At 46.5% G+C, this 20,375-nt stretch overlaps 2 protein-coding genes and 1 non-coding gene across 7 annotated transcripts in view; 2 read left to right on the top strand and 1 right to left on the bottom strand.

Annotated features, from left to right (window-relative positions):
* Positions 1-3,378: 3,378 nt before the first annotated feature.
* Positions 3,379-13,462, top strand: LOC118544975 (trophinin-like). Its single transcript, XM_078065100.1, is given in 14 exon segments — positions 3,379-3,673; positions 4,853-4,926; positions 5,213-5,262; positions 5,264-6,398; positions 7,062-7,166; positions 7,282-7,345; positions 7,601-7,680; positions 8,198-8,289; positions 9,003-9,082; positions 9,175-9,217; positions 9,628-9,690; positions 10,254-10,368; positions 11,135-11,242; positions 13,231-13,462. Coding segments are annotated over 13 exon segments (2,118 nt in total). The 5' UTR covers positions 3,379-3,673; positions 4,853-4,881; the 3' UTR covers positions 13,369-13,462.
* Positions 9,895-10,023, top strand: LOC118544977 (small nucleolar RNA SNORA11). Its single transcript, XR_004921879.1, has one exon. It is a non-coding gene; the product is annotated as a small nucleolar RNA SNORA11 (small nucleolar RNA).
* The window catches only part of PFKFB1 (6-phosphofructo-2-kinase/fructose-2,6-biphosphatase 1), a 114,988-nt gene continuing 105,208 nt past the window's right edge, over positions 10,596-20,375 (bottom strand). For 4 of the 5 annotated variants that reach the window (XM_078065096.1, XM_078065094.1, XM_078065095.1 and 1 more), the window contains 4 exons: positions 19,579-19,708; positions 16,804-16,866; positions 15,686-15,750; positions 10,596-15,335 (listed from right to left, as the gene is read on the bottom strand). In XM_078065096.1, the coding sequence (XP_077921222.1) occupies positions 15,276-15,335; positions 15,686-15,750; positions 16,804-16,866; positions 19,579-19,708 (318 nt within the window). In that variant the 3' untranslated portion in view covers positions 10,596-15,275. The remainder of the gene's footprint in view (positions 15,336-15,685; positions 15,751-16,803; positions 16,867-19,578; positions 19,709-20,375) is intronic. The other variant, XM_078065098.1, reaches the window with a different exon arrangement.

Genomic DNA, 20,375 nt, shown 5'->3' with positions numbered 1-20,375 from the left:
AAATGTCTCCCAACAAACAAAAGTCCAGGGCCAGATGGATTTACAGGCAAATTCTATGAAACATTTAAAGAATATTTAATACTTATTCTTTTCAAATGATTCAAAAAGTAGAAAAGGAAGGAAAATGTCCAGATTCATTCTATGAGGCCAGCATTACACTGATATCAAAACCAGATAAGGATTCCGCTGAAAAGGTGAACTACAGGCCAATATTCCTGATGAACATAGATGCAAAAATTCTAAATAAAATAGTAGCAATCTGAATCCAGCAATACATTAAAAAGTCATTCATCATGATCAAGTGGGATTCATTCATGTCTTGCAAAGGTGGTTCAATACTCACAAATCAATCAGTGTGATACAGCACATTAATAAAAAAAGGATAGGAACCATATGATCATTTCAATAGATGCAGAAAAAGCATTTGACAAAGTACAACATCCATTCATGATAACAACCCTCAACAGGTATGTTTAGAATAAACATACCTCAACATAATAAATGCCCTATATGGAAACCAACAGCTAATATCATCTTCGAGGGAAACAAAACAAAACAAAACTGAGAGCTTTTCCTTTTCAGTCAGGAACAAGACAGAGATGTCCACTCTCACCACTGATATTTAACATAATACTGGAAGTCTTAGCTACAGTAATCAGACAATAAAAAGAAATAAAAGGCATATGAATAGGCAAGGAAGAAGGAAAACTTTCACTATTTACAGATGATATGATACTCTGTATAGAAAACCAGAAATATTCCATCAAAAAGTTGCTAGACCTGATATACGAATTCAATAAAGTCACAGAATACAAAATAATTGTGGACATACCTGTTACATTTCTATATACCAATAATGAAGCAACAGAGAAATTAAAGGAAACAATCCCATTAAAAATTTCTCCAAAAATAATAAGATATCTAGGAATAAACCTAACCAAAGAGGTGAGAGACCTGTACTCTAAAAACTATAAAACAGTGACAAAAGAAATTGAAGATGATACAAAGAAATGGAAATTCCATGTTCATGGATTGGAGGAAAAATTAGTGTTAAAATATCTATACTACCCAAAGCAATCTACACAATTAATGCAATCCCTATCAAAATGCCAAAAGCACTTTTCACAAAACTATAACAAAAAAATCCTAAAATTTGTATGAAACCACAAAAGACCCTGAATAGCCAAAGCAACCTCGAAAAAGGAAAGCAAAGCTGGAAGCATCACAATTCCAGACTTCAAGTTTTATTACAAAGCTGTAGTAATAAAAAGAATGTGGTACTGGCACAAAAGTAGACACAGATTAATGGAACTGAATAGAAAACCCAGAAATAAACACACAACTATATGGTCAATTAATCTTTGAACAAAACAGGGAGGAATATCCAAAGGGGAAAAAGACAGTCTCCTCAACAAATGGTGTTGGGAAAACTGGACAGCAACATGCAAAGAATGAAACTGGAGCACTTTCTTATATCATACACAAAAATAAATTCAAAATAGATTAAAGACCTAAATGTGAGACCTGAAATCATTTTTAAAAATGTAGAAGAGAACACAGGCAATAACTTCTTTGACATTGGCCATGGCAACTTCTTACTAGATATATTTCCAGAGGCAAGGGGGAAAAAAAAGCAAAAATAAACTATTGGGACTACATCAAAATAAGAAGCTTCTACACAGTGAAGGAAACAATCAACAAAACTAAAAGGCAACCTCATAATGGGAGAAGATATTTGCAAATTACATATCCGATAAAGGGTTGGTATCCAAAATATACAAGGAATGTATACAACTCAACACCTCCCAAAACCACCAAATAATTCAATTTAAAAAAATGGGCAGAAAACAGAAACAGACATTTCTCCAAAGATGACATATACATGACCAACAGACTGAAAAGATGCTCATCATCCCTTATCAGGGAAATGCAAATCAAAACTACAGTGAGCTATCACCTCACACCTGTTAGAATGGCTAAAACCTATAACACAAGAAACAGCAGGTGTTGGCGAGGATGTGGAGAAAAAGGAGCACTAGTGCACTGCTGGTGGGAGTAAAAATTGGTGTGCATCACTCTGGAAAATAGAATGGAAGTTCCTCAAAAAGCTAAAAATAGAACTACCTTATCATCCAATGATTGTACTAATGGGCATTTACCCAAAGAACACAAAAACACTAATGCAAAGGGGTACATGTACCTTTATGTTTATAGCAGCATTATTTATAATAGGGAGGATATGGAAGAAGAGTGTCAATGGTTTGATGAATGGATAAAGAAGATGTGGTAGATACATACAATGGGATATTATTCAGCCATACAAAATGAAATCTTGTCATTTGCAATGACATGGATGGATCTAGAGAGTATAATGCTAAGCAAAATAAGTCAATCAGAGAAAGTCAAATACCATATGATTTCAGTCATGTGTGGTATTTAAGAAACAAAACAAAAAGGGAAAAAAGAGAAGGAGCAAGAGAGAGAAATCAAGAAACAGACTCTTAATTATAGAGAACAAACTTATGGTTACCATAGGGTAGATTGGTGGGGGGATCTGTTAAATTAGGTGATGGGGATTGAGGAGTGCATTTGTTGTGATGAGCACAGGGTGATGTATGGAAGTGTTGAATCACATATGGTACACCTGAAGTTAATATCACACTGTATGTTAACTAACTGGAATTAAAATAAAAACTTAAAAAGTAACTTATTTAAAACAATATTTAGAAAAAAATAGATCTGAGTTCTTTAGGGACAAGCATACTATCTTACTTGTCTTTGTTTGCCCATATCCAGTGAAGGCCTTGACATACTGTGTGCTCAATGTATAATTAAGGATTGAGTGAATAAATAAATGCCCTAGGAGAACTGTTTGCTGCACAGGGGAGCAGTGCTCCATTTCACAAGAGAGAGTCTAAGTACTTGCTTAGTGTACCAGGAAAGGAGGAACATGGTCCCAATAAAATTTTTCAGATAAGTTGATATTCATTGAAAGCATCAATATAGTCATCAGGGATATAAAAAAGTTGGTAGCCTTTCTTACCTTTACTATTTTTATTCTGAATTGTATATGATGTGGGGGCACCCTATTTCTTACTGTTTAGAGCCTCTAAATGTCTTAATCTGGTCATAATTGAGAGAGGGAAAGGAATATGACCTGGTCCCCTGTCCCCAGAACAGCTCCTGGGGAGAGATACCCAGACACACACTACAACACACTCTGTAATTAGTGTTGGCATAGAGGGGGCTGTAGGAAGGGATGTGGGAGCTCAGAGAAGCACAGTCCTCTTAGGGGGAACAGAGCCATCAAATAGGAATGGGGATACAGGGTGGGGGATAGAGAAATCAAATGGGACTAGGAAAGAGTGATTACTGAATAACCGATAGTAAGCAGAAAAGAGACCACACTGAGGAGATTGAAAATTTGGAAGCAGTGAGTGAAGGAGGAGGTTGACAAGCAGGGAAGGAGACCCCTCTGGAGGTGGAAAAAGGCAGGACCACTTCCGGCTGGGGAGGGGAAGCCAACAAGCTCAGACCTAAGGAGAGGCTTGGAGAGAGCGGACGCCTTCTGGATTCCAGAGGACGAGGTGAGCTAAGGTACCCAGCTTTGGTGAAGACCCTGTGGGAGCCTCTGAGCTATGGCTTCAGTGTGCTTGACTCCACACACCCTAAGGTGAAGAAAACCTGCTGAGGGTTCAGAAGCTAACTGCATCAATGTGGTCGGGTTTAGAGGTGCTTGGACCCTGTTCGTACGGGAGATAGAGGGGACAGAATCCCCTTTGGGCCTTATAATGGAAACATCTGGACTCTGTTCGGGCCGCAGAAAGGAGGGATGCAGACCCGGTTCGGACTGCGGGAGGATAAAACAATCGTTCAGGCAGTAGAAAGGAGCAGAATCCAGTTCGGGAGGGTGATAAGCTATGGCAGGACTCCGGTAGACTGGTGAAAGGGGACAGGATCCGGTTTGGGCCACAGAAAGTAGGGATCAGGACCCAGAAATGAAGGGCAGAATCCCTTTTGAATAGCAAGAATGGCTCAGACGGAAGCGAAGAGTGGCTAGGACCTGGTTGATTATGGTTTGAAAAGGGAAGGGACAGAAGCTGGTAGTATTCGGGAACAGGGAATACACAAAAGCGTAATACCGTTGGATCTGTGGGTGGGGTATCGATGTCGCAGAAAGGGTGGGACCGGTCACTTGCAAACGTGGAAGTGGGGGAGCGGTTTTGGGGAAGGGGCAGTGCAGGGACACACTGGAGAGAGGATGGAACGGGAGCATTAAGGAAAGAGGAGGAGCGGAGAAGTACTGCAGAAAGGAGGGAGGGGCATATTGGGAAGGGGCGGTGCATGTCTGTACCGCAGAGTAGAAGTGGGCGGTGTTAGGGAAGGGGCGGTGCAAAGCAGTACTGCAGAGGGAGCGGGCTGGCGTTGCGGGAAGGGTTGGACGGAAATGTGATGCCGTTAGGAAGAGTGGGTCAAGGGCTTGTCTGAGACGTTCTGCTTCTCTGAGAGCAGGGGGCGTCTGTGAGATTGAGGTGGTTAGACTGTCCAGTACACCAAAGCCCATGTGCTCCAGTTGGCACGCATGCGCACTATTAAGTTGCAGTACGGAGGGGTGGGGGGGTGGGGGGCGTGTGTATTAAGGGGCGGGGCTGTAGAACTGACTTGCAGTTTCTTGGAGGCAATGGGGCTAGGGTTCGGATAGGTGGTCTGGGTTTCTAGATATGAGAACCCCATAGTTGAAGCGTTTGGGGTCCAAAGTTGGATGAGATCCCCCTTCTTTCAAGATAGTGGGAGATCTGGTGAGTCTCCCTCTCCTTCTTATTCTCCCCTAATTCAGGCCACTTCCCCTCAGGCTCAGCAGTTACTCCGCCTTTCAGAAAAATGAATAGGACAAATGACTGCGGTTATAGGATGCTCCCATTCCAGGTGAGGCCTCTCTACATTCTCACCAGGCCATCTGCCCAGTCCTGAGTTTATTTACAGATCTTGAGCCCCCTACCACTTTGTAGTTGAAGAATTTCCTGCCTAACCTGTCCTCCCTTGCAAGGTGAAGGAGGAGGAGAGGAAAACCTGCCTGACTTCAGCTCCTGCTCCCTCCCTCTTCCCTTATCCTCCCCTTCAATCACTGCTCAGAGGAAGGGGAGGCCTTCGTGGAAAGGGTGGGCTGTAGGGAGGCCAGATGGCTCAGCAGATCATAATCCTAAGTGTGTAGGGCCCTCTGCTTCCCCCTGGGAGCCTGGGGCTTCACTTCCTTCCAGATATAGACTGAGACCACAGAAGAGGACAATGTCTTGCTGATGCATACCCTCTTGGCGGCAACCAAGGACCCTCTGGCCATGGACCCTCCAGTTGCCAACCGGCCTAAGAAAAGCAAGACCAAGAAGGCCCCTATTAAGGCTATTACTAAGGCCATACATGCTGCCCCTACAGTCTCATCTGCCAATGTGATTGCCACTGACAAGCCTAAAGTAACTTTGCAGGCTTTAAACCTGCCTGTCATCCCCCAGATCAACCAGGCTTCAGCTACCACTGAAGTAGCCAATACTCAGGCTTCTTCAGTCACTGCTCAGCCTAAGAAAGCCAGTAAGACAAAGAGAGTTACTGCTAAGGCAACCCAAGGCTCCCAATATCCAACTGGCAAGGAGAGTGTCACTACACAGATCAAGTCGTCCTTACAGGCCCTAAACCTACCAGACATCCTGCAGGCTATCCAGGCTCCAGTTACCAATGGGTCAGCCAACTCCCAGGCCTTGATAGCCCCCACTAAGCCTAAGAAAGTTTCCAAAGCTAAGAAGGCTGCCAATAAGGCCATAACTAGTGCTATTGCTATCTCATTGGCTCCAACCACTACCCACTCAGCTACCACCCAAGGCCAAATTAATAATGAAGCAGCCACTACCCATGCCACAGCAGCCTGCATCAGAACTAACAGAGCCTCCAAAGCCAAGAAGGCAACTGTTAAGGTCATAAATACTGACACTGAACTCCTAGAGACCCCAAATGCTGAGAGAGCTAGCAGGCAGACTGAGGCCTCAGCAGTAGCTAACTGGCCCAAAAAATTCAAGGGCAAGAAGGCTGCCAAAAAAGGCCCAAAATCTGCCTATGAGGTCTCTGAGGCTCCACTTGCTGCTCAAATGGTTACAAACCAAGCCCTAGAAGCTGCCCTTCAGGTCAAGAGAAGGTCCAGGGTTCATAACTCTGCCACTAAGACCCAGGCAGCTGAAAACCAGACTAAAATTGTAGACCAAGGGGCCCAGGCCAAGATGGCCACCTTTAAGACCAACATAAGTGCCCTTGAGACTCAGGTTGCTGCTGCTGTCCAGGCCCTGGCAGATGACTACCTGGCCCAGTTGAGTCTGGAGCCTACAACCAGGACCCGGGGCAAGAGGAACCAAAAGGTGAGATCTCTGACATCACCATCCTTAACTTTTCAATTCTTTTCCATTCCTATCCTCCTAGTTTGTTCATTTGTTCTATAAAAGTTTACTGAGACTTTTTACCCTGAGCCAGTCCATGTTTGGATAGGCTGTGAGAGATGCTGAGAAGAATGTGATATAGTTCCTGCTCCCTGAAAGTTCACAGATTGGCAGGGGAAATAATACATCCATACACTTAGCTACAACCTGGATATAATTCAACTGTTATTTATATAGTAGTTACCATGTGCCAGGGTCTTGGGTAGTCATACAGGTTGTGTCTTTATGTTTTGAAAGTAACTCCTACTATCTAGGGATCATAGATCCCAGTTTTACAGATGAGAAACCGAGTCCCAGAGAGGTGAAGTGACTTGTCCAAGGGATAGAGTTAGCAAAGTTAGTGGTGGCCTAAAGAAGAGGAGGAACTCCAGGTCCTGCCCTTGGGTTGCTTCTGTCCTGATACAGAAATGAAACTCCTGGCTGGAAGACAGTGAAAGACAAATCTAGGACTTAGGGTGGCCAATTGTAAGGTCAGGACCCACTACAAGAAGGGTTTGGGGAATTTTCAGGAGAAGGTAGGGTAAGGAGACAGAGCTGTCTCTTTCACCTGGTGACTCTGGACCTTCCTTCTTTCTAATGATATAGTCAAAGCATCTGAATGGGGATGAGAGAGGTGGCAGTAATTACAGGTTGATTCCATGGGGCTGGAGGCCTCCGCCACCCCGAGACGTGGCCATTTTGCAAGAAAGGGTAAGAATCCAATGCTGTCCAGTCTCTTCTCTTTTTCACCTCCCCTCTTTTCTGTCGTTCTTCCAAGTTTTCTAAAAACATATTAAGATCTCCCCATGTATTCCTCTTCTCCCAGGCAAATAAGTTGGTGAAATACCTGTGGGTTAAGGACCAGACAAAGATCCCCATCAAGCGCTCAGGTAGAGTCATAACAACCCTCCTCCCTGAAATCTCTCCACTCCCCTCTCTCCCATGCCCTGGAGTAACCATTTACTTTTATAGCCTCTTCATTCTCTCATATGTCCTCCCCTGCCCTCCTCACACTCTGCCATGGCTGGCATCTCCCATTAACACAGTTCAGAACTCAGACTGCACTGAATCCACAGGCTGGCCAAAGGGCCGCAGCTCTGTGGCCCTTGCTCAGCCCAGCTGCTCCCACCTCACCCTTCCTACAGACATGCTGAAGGATGTCATCCAAGAATATGATGACTATTTCCCAGAGATCATTGAACGAGCAAGCTACGCTCTGGAGAAGGTGAAGGGGCAGCCCTGGGGGAATGGGCACAATGGGGAAGCCTTGAATCAACAAAGACATACATGTCCCTTCTGGGATAGACCACAGAGACTCACTAATCCATCCCCATCACTATGCAGTTGGGCATACAGTGGTCTAAGCAGGAACATAGACTAGCCCAGGGTCACACAGCAAGTCAGTGGTAAAACACAGCTAAGACTCAACCCTCCCAACTTAGTCCTGTTTGATGCTGGACGTGTCCTGTAATGTATTTCAAATGCTCACCTCTCCTTTTCATTCCCTATTCTCTATCTCCCTAAATCCCCACTAATTACAAAGGTGATGCTGATAATAGTACATTTCTTACCTGTTTTCTGTAGCGGTGGCCACTTAGCTAAGAGCTTTACCTGCACTATCTCACTGATTTCTCATACACACTTAAAACTCCAGCGACACAGGGAACTGTGGGATTCTCAGGAAGCTCACTGATGCCTAGGCTGAATTTTGTGATCTCACGGGCTATTCTTTTACTTGGCAGATGTTTCGAGTCAATCTGAAGGAAATTGATAAGCAAAGTAGCTTGTATATTCTCATCAGCACTCAGGAATCTTCTGCAGGCATACTGGGAACGTAAGCTGGGAAAGGGCTGGGGTGGGAGGGAGGCTCTACTTCTGTCTCTGGCACTACCCCATCCCTGTCATCTCTCCCCACATCTCCTTGGAGAGTCAGGAAGACAGGACCTAAAAAGTCCCCGTTCCAGTTCCTGCACATAGTTGGAGTCCTGCACATGGTAATGGTGCTTGATTATGATTGACTGAAGGGTATAGAAGCCTGGAGCAGTGCATTCCTCCTGTCAGGTTTTCTGTTTCTCCAGAAGCTTCCCAGGAAAGCAGCCCTGTCATTGCTTGTCTCTTCCTACTGGCTTTGGTAGAGTGGGGTTCTCAAGGGAGGGCTTCCTGGTGTGGGTGAATCATGATGCTTGAAGGACAGGAGCACCACTGGGGCTGTGCCTAGAATTCTTTTGGGGCAGAGGGATCTGGGAGAGAAAGAAGGGACTCACATTGGCTGGGTCCCTGGGTTGTCCCAGTTTGACAGGCATTCTTCTATCCTCTTGGCTACCTGGGGTGGGGTAGGATTGGATTTTCCCCTGCTACTCAATAGGAGACTGAGACTCAAGAGTCTAAGAGCCTTGCTTAGGGTCACATAGAGCTTGAAGCATAGACTGGGCAGAATTCTGTCACGTCTGAGGAATCTGGGAGAGGATAGCCTAGTGAGCTGGCTGGTGTGTTTTTTGCAGATGGCCACTGGACATAAACCTTCTCTCTACCTTGTTATTCCCCTAGGACCAAGGACACACCCAAACTAGGTCTTCTCATGGTGATTCTGAGTGTCATTTTTATGAATGGCAACAAGGCCAGTGAGGGTGAGTGGCTGGGCATGCAGCTGAATGGGTGGCACAGTTGGAATTCCACATGTTCATTTTCTGTCCCTGTCTCCTCTTGCCTCCCCTTGCAGCTGTCATCTGGGAGGTGCTGCACAAGCTGGGGCTGCGCCCTGGGTATGATTGGGCTCTCTCAGCGCTTGCTGTCCATGTTGTCGTTTGGAAAGAGAGGATGGCCCCAGGACTGCATCAGCTTGGTGGTCTGGTGGAGTGAGCGGGGGTGCTGGACTGGGTAGAGGGTCCAGGGCTCTGACCTGGGTGGATGGGCAATATGGTCCTGAACTCTCTGCATCTTCCCACCCCTACGTCATTCTAAGCTGAGATAGAGGATAGAACTTCAGGGGCATCCCTGACAAAGAAGCAGCTGGCCTCAACTTATTGCTTCTAGCGACCATGTGTTCACTACTTTCCTGGCTTCATTGGGACTGCTGCATGTGCTAGAGAGGTTTCTTCCATGTTGAGAAATGCCTCTTTCCTCATCTGGGAAGTTTTCATCTCTGTTTATGGGTTATTTTTCCCATTGTCAGGGTGAGGCACTCGCTCTTTGGGGAAGTAAGGAAGCTCATCACAGACGAGTTTGTGAAGCAGAAGTAAGTGGTGTTTGGGGGCTTTGTCTGGCCCTGAAGCGTTCTGAGTGTACTGGTCTGGTTCAGAAAATGCTCAAACAGCCCTTTTATTACACTAGCTTTAGAGGTAGTATGGGTATCCTATGCCCTAGAAATGAGTCCTGTCCACAATTCCCATGAGTGGACAGTTCCAGGACTGGGCTAGACCAAAGACAAGGCCCTTGCTTTGGGGTGTGCTCAGAGCAGGGTGCCTGAAGAATGGCTCCTCTGTTTACAACACACCCAATAGGAACTTGGGTTTACTCCTCACAGGTGGCAAGATACTTTGGCCTTCCTGTGACATCATGCCCTATACATGCCTTCTCTGAAGCATCAAGTGACTGCTTTGCACAGATCCAAAGGGAAATGACTCAATATTGGAGACCAATACCATGAACTGTGTTTGGGAGTGAGTCTGGGGAAGGAAGGTCTTAGAAATCCTTCTCCAGGAGCTGAGTTTAGTATTTGAAGGAAGTTGCCACCTGGTGCCCAGTGGTTACACAACAGATTTGTTTGGTTAGAAGCAAGTTTCATTTCCTTTCTCCAAGGTACCTGGAGTACAAGAGGGTCCCTAACAGCAGACCACCTGAATATGAGTACTTCTGGGGCTTGCGCTCCTACCATGAGACTAGCAAAATGAAAGTCCTCAAGTTTGCATGCAAAGTAATAGGAGAGCTGCCCTGACTTGTCATATTAAGGGTACCCTAGCTGGGGCACGCTGTGTGCAGGGATGGTTAGGTACAGGGCAGCCTGCAGTTAGTATATAAGTGTATGGAACTTCACTGATGTCTGAGAATGCTGCCGAACATAAAGTTTACCTTGTTTCGTTCTTTCTTTCATAATTTGTGTTAGTCTGCTTGCACTGTCTTAACAAAATAATACAGACTGGGTAGCTTAAACAACAGAAATTTATTTTCTCACGGTTCTGGAGGCTGGAAGTCCCAGATCAAGGTCCAGCAGTGCCAGTTTCTGATGAAGCCTCTCCCTCTGGCTTGCATATGAATGTCTTCTTGCTGTGTTCTCACATGGTGGAGAAAGAGCCTCTTATAAAAACACTAATCTTATTGGACCAGGGCCCCACCGTATGACATCATTTAACCCTACGTCTATAAAGGCCCAGTCTCCACATATAGTCACACGGGGGGCTGATGCTTTAACATATGAATTGGGAGGGAGAGGCACAAACATCCAATCCATAACATACTTTCTTTTCATTTCCCATCTTCTCAGTGAGGTTAAGTAACTTGTCCAAGGTCACACAGCACCTTAGTTATCAGAGCTGAAATTGGATCTCAGGACTGATAGAGCCCCAGAAAACTAAGAATTAAAAAAAAATACGGCTATTGATTTTATGCAAAGCTCATAGTATGTACTTAATGCATAATTACAAATGTTATTGTCCTTATATTGATTATCATTCCCATTTCAGGTACAGAAGAAAGACCCCAAGGACTGGGCTGCTCAGTACCGGGAGGCAGTGGAGATGGAAGTCCAAGCTGCAGCTGTGGCTGCAGCTGAGGCTGAGGCAAGGGCTGAGGCGAGAGCCCAAATGGGGATTGGAGAGGAAGCTGTGGCTGGGCCTTGGAATTGGGATGACATGGATATCGACTGCCTAACAAGGGAAGAGTTAGGCGATGATGCTCAGTCCTGGAACAGATTTTCATTTGAAATTGAGACCAGAGCCCAAGAAAATGCAGAAGCCAGCACCAACATCGACTTCAGCAGAGGAGCTAGCACCAGGGCTACCTTCAGCGATAGTGCTAGTATTAGCTTCAGTGGTGCGCCCAGCCCCAGTGGTGGCTTTGGTGGCAGAGCTGGCATTAGCTTTGGTGGCACACCCAAGACCAGTGCCAGCTTCAGCAGTACAGCCAGCATTTGCTTTAGTGGCATACCCAGCACTAGCACTAGTTTCAGTGGTGCAGCCAGCATTAGCTTCAGTGGTGCAGCCAGCACCAGCTCTAGTTTCAACAGTGAAGCCTGCATTAGCTTTGGTGGCACATCTTATACCAGTGCTAGCTTTGGTGGTGGGGTCAGCTCCAGTTTCAGTGTCCCACTCAGCAGCAGTCCCAGTTTCAGTGGTGGAGCCAGCTCTGGCTTTGGAGGCACACTCAGCACCACTGCTGGCTTCAGTGGTACACTCATTACCAGTAGCAGCTTTGGCAGTATACCCAGAACCAGCACAGTCTTTAGTAGTGCGCTTAGCACCAGCACTGGATTTGGTGGCACACTGAGCACTAGTGTCTGCTTTGGTGGCTCTCCCAACTCTGGTGCCAGCTTTGGTGGCACACTTAATACCAGTATCTGCTTTGGCAGCTCTCCTAGCACCACCACTGGTTTTGATGGAGTACTCAGCACCAGTGTCTCCTTTGGAGGCTCTTCTAGCACCAGCGCTGACTTTGGTGGTACACTAAGCACCAGCATCTGCTTTGGTGGCTCTCCCAGCACTGGTGCCAGCTTTGGTGGTGCATTCAGCACCAGTGTTGGCTTTGGTGGTGCACTCAACACCAGTGCTGGTTTTAACAGTGCTGTCAGCACTAGTACCAGCTTCAGCAGTGCACCCAGCACCATCTCTGGCTTTGGCGGTGTGTTCAGCACCAGTGCTGACTTCAGTGGGGCACTTAGCACCACTACTGACTTTGGCATTGCTCCCAGTACCAGCATTGGCTTTGGTGGAGTTCCCAGCACCAGCCTCTGCTTTGGCAGTGTGTCTAACACCAGCCTATGCTTTGGTGGCCATCCTAGCACTAGCACCTGCTTTAGTGGTGCTACCAGTGCTAGTTTTGGTGATGGATCCAGTACCACTACTGGTTTCATCTTTGGCCATGGGTTAAGCACCAGTGCTGGATTTAGTGGTAGACTGAGCACCAGTGCTGGCTTCGGTAGTGGACCAGGGACCAGTGCTATCTTCGGTAGTGGACTGAGCACCAGTGCTGGCTTTGGTAGTGGACTGATCTCAAGCGATGGCTTTGGTGATGGACTGGGCACCAATGCTGGTTTTAACAGCACACTTGGTACAAGTGCTGGCTTTAGTGGTGGCCTCAGCATCAGTGATGGCTTTGGTGCTGGGCCTAATAACAGCTTCAACGGAGGACCAAGTACCATCATTGGCTTTGGCAGTGGTTCCAACACCAGCACTGGCTTTATTGGCGAACCCTGCACCAGCACCAGCTTCAATGGTGGACCCAGTTCTATCATTGGCTTCGGCAGTGGACCAAGCACAGGTGCTGGCTTCAGCAGTGGACCAAGCAGTGGTGCTGGCTTTGGCGGTGGACCAAGAAATGGTGCTGGCTTTGGTGGTGGAGCCACCAGCCTTGGTGCCTGTAGCTTCTCCTATGGCTAGTGAGGTTTCAGGTAATTACAACATTTCCACAGCCATGGCCCATGGGAATGGATATAAGAGCGGGAAATGTTATAAGAAACCCCAAAGTGGGAGGTTTGGGTGGGAAGATGAGGACAATGAAGGAAGTATGAGAAAACAGTATATTTGGTGCTAAAATGTGTTCCTGTTTGGTGTTTCGTTTTCAGGTTTATTTCCCAGGTTTACAGATACGGCTAATGAATTCCAGCAGTTCTTCCCAAGGAGCCAAGGTACATCCTTGGAATTTTTGTCCACACAGCAGTATAAGCAGATATTATCAATTAGCTGAGGGTGACATGCTATGAAAAATCTGCTTGCTGATCCTACTTTGTTGTTTGCTTCTTGTGTGCTGTCATATTTTGGTATCAGAGTTACATTAAATTTGCAAGATGAATTGGAGGTTTTTGTCTGTCTTTTATTGTGCTTAGGTTGTTGTGAGTGACATTTCAGGTTCATAGAAGAACTAGAGATCAGTGTAGCTCTTCAGAGAAGGTGGGCTGCAGCTTTAGGCTAAAATGAAAGTATGATTTCAGTGGGATAGAGACCTGGAGAAAGCACGGCAGGCAAGGGGATTATAGATTGAGCAAAGATATGGGGGAGGGAAGCCTAGAATAGAAGGCAGAGGGAGAGGGTTCTGGACAGTAAATATAGATTCATTTTGAGACATTTGTATAGGAATGGAGAGATAGAGTGGGACTAGATGTGGACACAGGAACAAGGGAGGGTTTTCTTGAGATAAGAGAGAGATCTGAGCATGTTGCAGAGAGTGTGGGGGCAAAAGCCAATAAAGGACAGGAGATAGATATAGAATAGTCAAGAATTGACTGAAGTAGCACATGCCTGAGAAGGTGGGATGGGATAGAGTGCCAGGGAATAGAGGGTGACCCTGACTGAATAGGATTTAAAGGTGGCTGTGGAAGCAGATAAACAGGTTTGTTTCAAGCAGTAGATCCTCCCAAAAAAGTAATGTGGATTATACAAGGTTTGGGTCTTGCTGGTGGCTATGATGGAAGAACAAAGGAATCAAGGCAGTGAGTATATGAGTGTCTGTCTCTTCACCACTGGGTTGCTGATACCTAGATGCATGGAGAGTGGCTGAAGAAATGGAACATAAGATTCAAGCTGGCTAGGGATGGTAGAACAATGAGGAGGAAGAGAACTGGTGGATTGGAAGACAATGGAGGAATCAAAGGATTATACTCTTGATGCAGTACAAGAACAAATATTGTTCATTCAAGAAATACTACACACATGTCCACTATGTGGGAGGCATGTTTCTAGGGATCCTGTGGATGACAGAGTTGTAAGGACTGGGGGCCAGTGGTCAGATAGTGGGATGCTTGTATTTAAGAAATCATACTGGAGGGGCACCTGGTTGGCTCAGTCATTAAGCGTCTGCCTTCGGCTCAGGTCATGATCCCAGGGTCCTGGGATCGAGCCCCACATCAGGCTCCCTGCTCGGCGGGAAGCCTGCTTCTCCTTCTCCCACTCCCCCTGCTTGTGTTCCCTCTCTCGCTGTGTCTCTCTCTGTCAAATAAATAAAATATTTTTAAAAAAGAGAAATCATACTGGGAGCGGGTTGTCTAGATGATGCCAAGATCCATGGAGTAGATGGCTGAGGGGGAAATGGTCACTAGAGTTGAGGGGGTCAGGGGACTTGGAGGCCAGAGTATTATTTGGACAATTTGTATGGACAGTGAAATCACTCAGGATGGCAGCAGGAGTTGGAGAAGAGAGGAACACTGTGGTCCAGGTACAGATTCTTCTGAGTGTAGGAATGAAGGTGTCAGGTCCTCAGCCATGCTGCCCACCAAGGAACAAGGCCCATATGTACTCATAGAGACTTAATCTCCTCCTTCAATTTTAGAGGTGCTACCCCAGAACCCTTCCCTTCAGGAAGTCCTCATCCATTCCATACCCCACAGCACCAGAGGAATTTCACAAGTTGGGATCTTAAGAAGATCCTGTGGGAGAAGCCTCACAATGACTTCCTCTTCCCTTTTGTAGGCAGCAAGAGAAATCTTTATTGATAAGGGTTTAGTAATTAAGAAAGAAAAAGTTTAATTCACAGCTAGACAGCTCCTTGGTTGTAGCTAGAAATCAAGACCTGTAGGCCAAGTCCAGGATCCTAAGGTAGGAGAAGTGCAAGGATAGCAGCTCTTAAAAGTGGGAGACAGTGAGAGCAAAGGCAGTTTGACTTCTTGGAAAGGGCTCAGTAGTGGGCAGGGACAGTGTCCAGAGCTTCCTCAGGTTCTCGGGTGATGTCCACATTCTGAGAGGAGAGAGCCCAGGATTAATAGGAAGGAGCCAGCACTGTGGAGACCCAGCCCCTCCCCTGCCTTTTGTCCTCACTGCCAGGTTCCCCTCCTTCAGCCAGGCCTGGATCCTTTTCTCAGGCAAGCCCCTGGGGAATCTCAACCTGAGGACTTTGGAGTAGGTGTTGCTCTAGCCCTGCATCTCTAATGGCACCTCAGACCTGGGCCACAGTTCCTGCATTTCTGAGTGCTGGTTATTCTACCTGTTGGTATGAAACACCCAAGCTCTGTGGGATTGGGATGGCCTTTCTGTGAAGGTGGGTGCTTTCACCATGTGCCAGCTTAGGCCACAGAGTCCCTCACCTACCTCAGGTTTCTCCCGATGTGTGTTTACGGCTTCCACGTTCAGGTAGATGTACTCCACTTTGCAGCCTCAGAAAAGAACAACCAGTCCATCCATAAGCCCCCAAAGTACGTACAGATCTTCCCTGAGCTGTCATTCGCTCCCTCACCCATCACTACCCATACCCCGAGTTCCACACTGTGTGCAGATTGTGACTACTCTGTAGGGAGGGGAATGTAGACCAGCTGTGTGTTGTAAGGGGAAGACACCAGGTCTAAGAGAAGCCAATGGGATGTTCTCCCAGTTGCCCCTAATAGTCTCAGAGTTCTCTGAGCCTCAGTTGCTCAACTTTGAATGGAAAGGAGATGAGAATAGATGATCTCTGGGGACTCCCCCAACTCTTGTGCCCTGTGAGACAGCAATCTAATCTATCTAATAGTGATGGAGCCCTGTGGACCTGCTAAGCTGTGTTAAGTGCTGAAGTGGTGGAAGAGTCCTGGGGCCATTGCCTTGGGGCAATCAGTCCCAGGTAAAGTTTATTTAGAGGACAAAATGATTATGGCAACAACAGAGGTGTGGAAGGTCACAAAGGAGTTCTGAGAGCCTGAAGAAAAAGGAGAGTGGTATCACTGGGCACTGTCAGAGGTGGTCCAATGCCTATGGAAGCCCCCCTTAGCTCCATCCCTGTGGATTGCAACCTACTCTGGGCTTCAGTGCACTGTCTTCCCTATTCACACCCCAGAAGATATTTGAGTCTCTCCCCTGCTCATAAATATTTCATAGCAAACCAATGTCCCAAGAGACAGTCTAAACTGACCAGGCTGGTCTTTCAGATCTTTCTTCAATCTGGCCCAACCTACACTTACTCCTCTGGTCCCCTCTGGGGACCTCTTCTTCTACAGGTTAGTGTTCCGTGTTTGGTGCTTTGGTAGAGCCAGAGAAAGTTGAGGACAGGCCCCAGATTTAGAGGCCATCCCAGGTCTTCCCTGTTCTCATCCTATTATTGCCAATTCTTCCTTCACCAGGACATCCAATTACCCACCCAAGAAACCTCCCCCAGGACTCTGTTGGGCAAATGGTATGCACTGGAAGCATGCTCATGCTCTCTGTGTCTTTCCTCAGATGAGGGTGGGGGCACTCACCATAAGCCACAGGTGTGAGTTTAAGCACTGTGTGCAAAGGACACTTGAGATATGGCAGCTCATCTGGAAAGGAGGAGAAAGCAGCCATCAGAGACAAGGTACTGGGGAGGGTGCCATCTCCCCAGGCCTCATCTGCCATACCCCCTTCCTTATGACCACCTTCATCAGGGTTACACCCCCCCACACACACACTCTGCAGTGGGCAGTGTTGAGAACAGGGTGGGCAGTGAGGAAGAATGCGGAAAGGTGGCCTCTAGAGCAGAGAGGAAGGAAGGCCCTGGGGAATGCGGACAGACTGTGAGTTCCCCAGGAAGGACAGGCTGGTTATTTGGGATGTGGCCTATCTCCTCACTCACAGGGCAAACATGAGACTAAGGCAGACCTCCCTCCTGCCCCCAGCCTCAGGTCTTCCACAGGTTCTTCTAGCATGAAGGCCCACAAATGTGTCTTGACAAGTGTTTTCTGAGAGCTTGTTATGTGCCAGGGCCCTTGGAAATGTGTACATGTACCTTGGCAGCTCCCACAGTTTTCTCTCCAGCCCAGGCCTGTGCTTTCTGACTCCTCTCACGCTTGTTGATGGACAAGCATTTCTCAATTCACTTGTTTCCAGTTGTTGACTATTATTCATAAAGTTGTTTTGAATATTCATGTACCATTTCTTTTATGAGCCTAGGTTTTCATTTATTAGCCATCCTTGAGAGGAGGAGATGATCAGGCCCATTCCATGGGTGAGGACACTAAGGCTCTGAGAGGAAAGACACTTGTCCTATGTCACAGTCAAGAAGTGGCAGCATTGGGACTTGAACCTAAGACCCTCTGAGGCTAAATGCATGCTCTGCCCACTGCAGCCACTGACCACTGCCTTGGAGGGACTCACAGTGTCATGGTGGCAACACCCCCATCCCTCACCACTCTCCAACAATAGCCACCCTCTCCCAGCCAGGCTGCCCTTACCACTTGCCAGCTCCCTTCACTGGGCCAGATCCAAACCCCTCATGGCTTCCCTGCCCCCGAGGCTCATCCTGGGCTTTCAAGGCTCCCACCACACTCCCAGCCTCCTGAGACATCAGGTTTGGCGATATCCTGGGCATCCATCCCACTCCTCCTCCTCCTCGTCTTTGTCATCGTCATTGTCAGGTCCTGGAGCCCAGTGGTCTGGGTGCAAGATCTCATTCCATCCTCACTGATACTCTGCGGGGGCTACTGTTCCCCATGGCACACGTGACAAAATGGACTCAGAAAAAGGAAGTGACTTGCCTGAGATCTCTGACTCAGCTCTGCCACCACCTGGACAAGTGACCTTGGCCCAACCTTTTCTCTCTCTGGCCCTCAGAGTTCCCACCTGTCACAGCACAAGATTGGGCTAGATAGATATACTCTGAGGGTACCCCAGCTCTGAGGTCCTGTGGGTCTGCTTTCCCAGTCACAGCATCTCTCTGGGCCTCAAGTTTCCTCACTGAGTAATAGGGGTAAGAGCATGTACCCAGCACTGCCTAACCCAGCTCCCAGGGTGGCTGGGCGCAGCTGGCGTGGCCTGCGCATGAAAGAAGGTAGGAAGTGGGTAAAGCAGTGGGAGAATGACAGGTGCATGTGCCCCTCCCCCACTCTATGCGTGTCTGAGGTGGGGGTCCTCTGGAAAGCACCTGAGGTTGACACCCCTCCCTGTCCCACTGAGCCCTGTGACCTCGGGCAGGTCACTTCACCTCTCAGAGACTCCATCCCCTCATCTGCACAGTTAGGGTTACTTATGCTGCTTGCCTCACGGTCCCAAAGACAGTACCAAGCAGTAGAAATTGGAAGTTATCGGAAATCTAATAGCACAAGAACCCTCACCCCAAACCACATCCCCTTTTCCAGTGAGGAGACTGAGGGCCAGGCAGAGGAAATGATTTGACCAATGTCAAGTTCTCAAGTTCCCCAGGTTTCAATTTGGGATGACTCCATATTACAATGCCCTTTATTTGGAAACTAGCATAGTAGAGAAGATTCAAGTCTGTAGGACATTGCACAATATAACTTTCAAGTATAACTTTGCAAGGTCTTCTCTGAATCTTCTCAACTTAGTCTGATACCCTCACAGTATCCTGGAGATGCTAATACTTCAGCATCCACATCAGAAATGGACTGTCAAACCAAAGAGTGACATAACAGTCCCTTGCCAGTCTCCCTGCCCTAGTTTGCCGTTCAGCATATGTTGTTAGTGTATAGATACTTTGTAAATTACAGTGTCTAGATATCTTTTAAAGAAGAAATTATCATTTAAAAAAGTAAAATGAAAATATCACTATCTTGGGAGAAATCATCCCCACAGCAAAGACAGAAACTTATAATCAGGATCATGAAGCAACAGAAGGTCTCATTACCACCTGATGACAGCATGTTTCAGAGAAGTACTGTCTCAGCTTTTTCAGGTTGATGCATACTGTTAAGGTTGGCTTTGAAAATATTAACTCAGAATAATACTAATACTAAAAACAGCAGCTAACACTTATATAGCCCATACTATGTGTCATGAACTGTCCTAAGCTCTTTACATATTTTAATTTATTTAAACTTTATTATTGTTTTCCCCATTTTACAGATGAGGAAATTGAGCCCAGAGAGGCTAAAGTAATTTGCCAAAGCTAGTATGTGACAGAGCAAGAATTTGACCTCAAGCATTCTTAATCTAGATAGTGTGCTCTTAACCACTAAGATATAAACCACAGACTGCTGGTGTCAGGGTCCCAAATCATATCCAGTTCCCTATGCCAGGAACAGAGAGGAGAGTGGTACCTGAGCTCTTATCCAGGAAGTAGGCCAGGAGGCACCGCATGACAGCCTGATGGCAGATCACCAGTACATTTTCCTGCCGTTCTAGCTCCATTATAACTGGCTCCAGACGCTGAACCAGATCCTCATAGGACTAAAAATGACAGAATATTTGGGTAAAAAAGGTAGACGAGGAGATTTGCCCAGAGAAGAACTCAGGACTAGGAATCAGGAAAAGTTGGTTCTGGCACCAGTTCAGTAGTTGACCCAGTAGTATGACCTTAGACCACTCATTTCTTTTGTAGTGTCTTAGTTTCTCATCTACTAGATGGGAGCATTCAATACAGTGGACCAAATAACAATAATAATAAAACTTCTCAATATAAAATTCCTAGATTTCTTCCCCTTCAGGTTTCCCTCCCTTCCCCTGTTGTCCTCCATGCTATTCCTTATGTTCCGCGTATGAGTGAAACCATATGATAATTGTCTTTCTCTGCTTGACTTGTTTCACTTAGCATAATCCCCTCCGGTTCCATCCATGTCGATGCAAATGGACTTGGGGAAACAAACTGAGGGTTACAGAGCGGAGGGGGGGTGGGGGATAGAGTAACCAGGTGATGAGAATTAAGGAGGGTACGTGTTGTGATGAGCACTGGGTGTTATACACAACTAATGAATCATTGAACACTATGTCAAAAATTAATGATGTACTATATGTTGGCTAACTGAACATAATAAAAATAAATAAATAAAAATAGTATTTTTCCTCCTTAAAAAATAAAATAAAATAAAATTCCTAGAAAAACTAGATAAAATAAATG

The sequence above is a fragment of the Halichoerus grypus genome, chromosome X (genome assembly GCF_964656455.1).
Source record: "Halichoerus grypus chromosome X, mHalGry1.hap1.1, whole genome shotgun sequence".
Taxonomy (NCBI): Eukaryota; Metazoa; Chordata; class Mammalia; order Carnivora; family Phocidae; genus Halichoerus; species Halichoerus grypus.
Note: the sequence above shows the minus strand (reverse complement) of the source record. Positions and strands in the feature narration are given on the sequence as shown.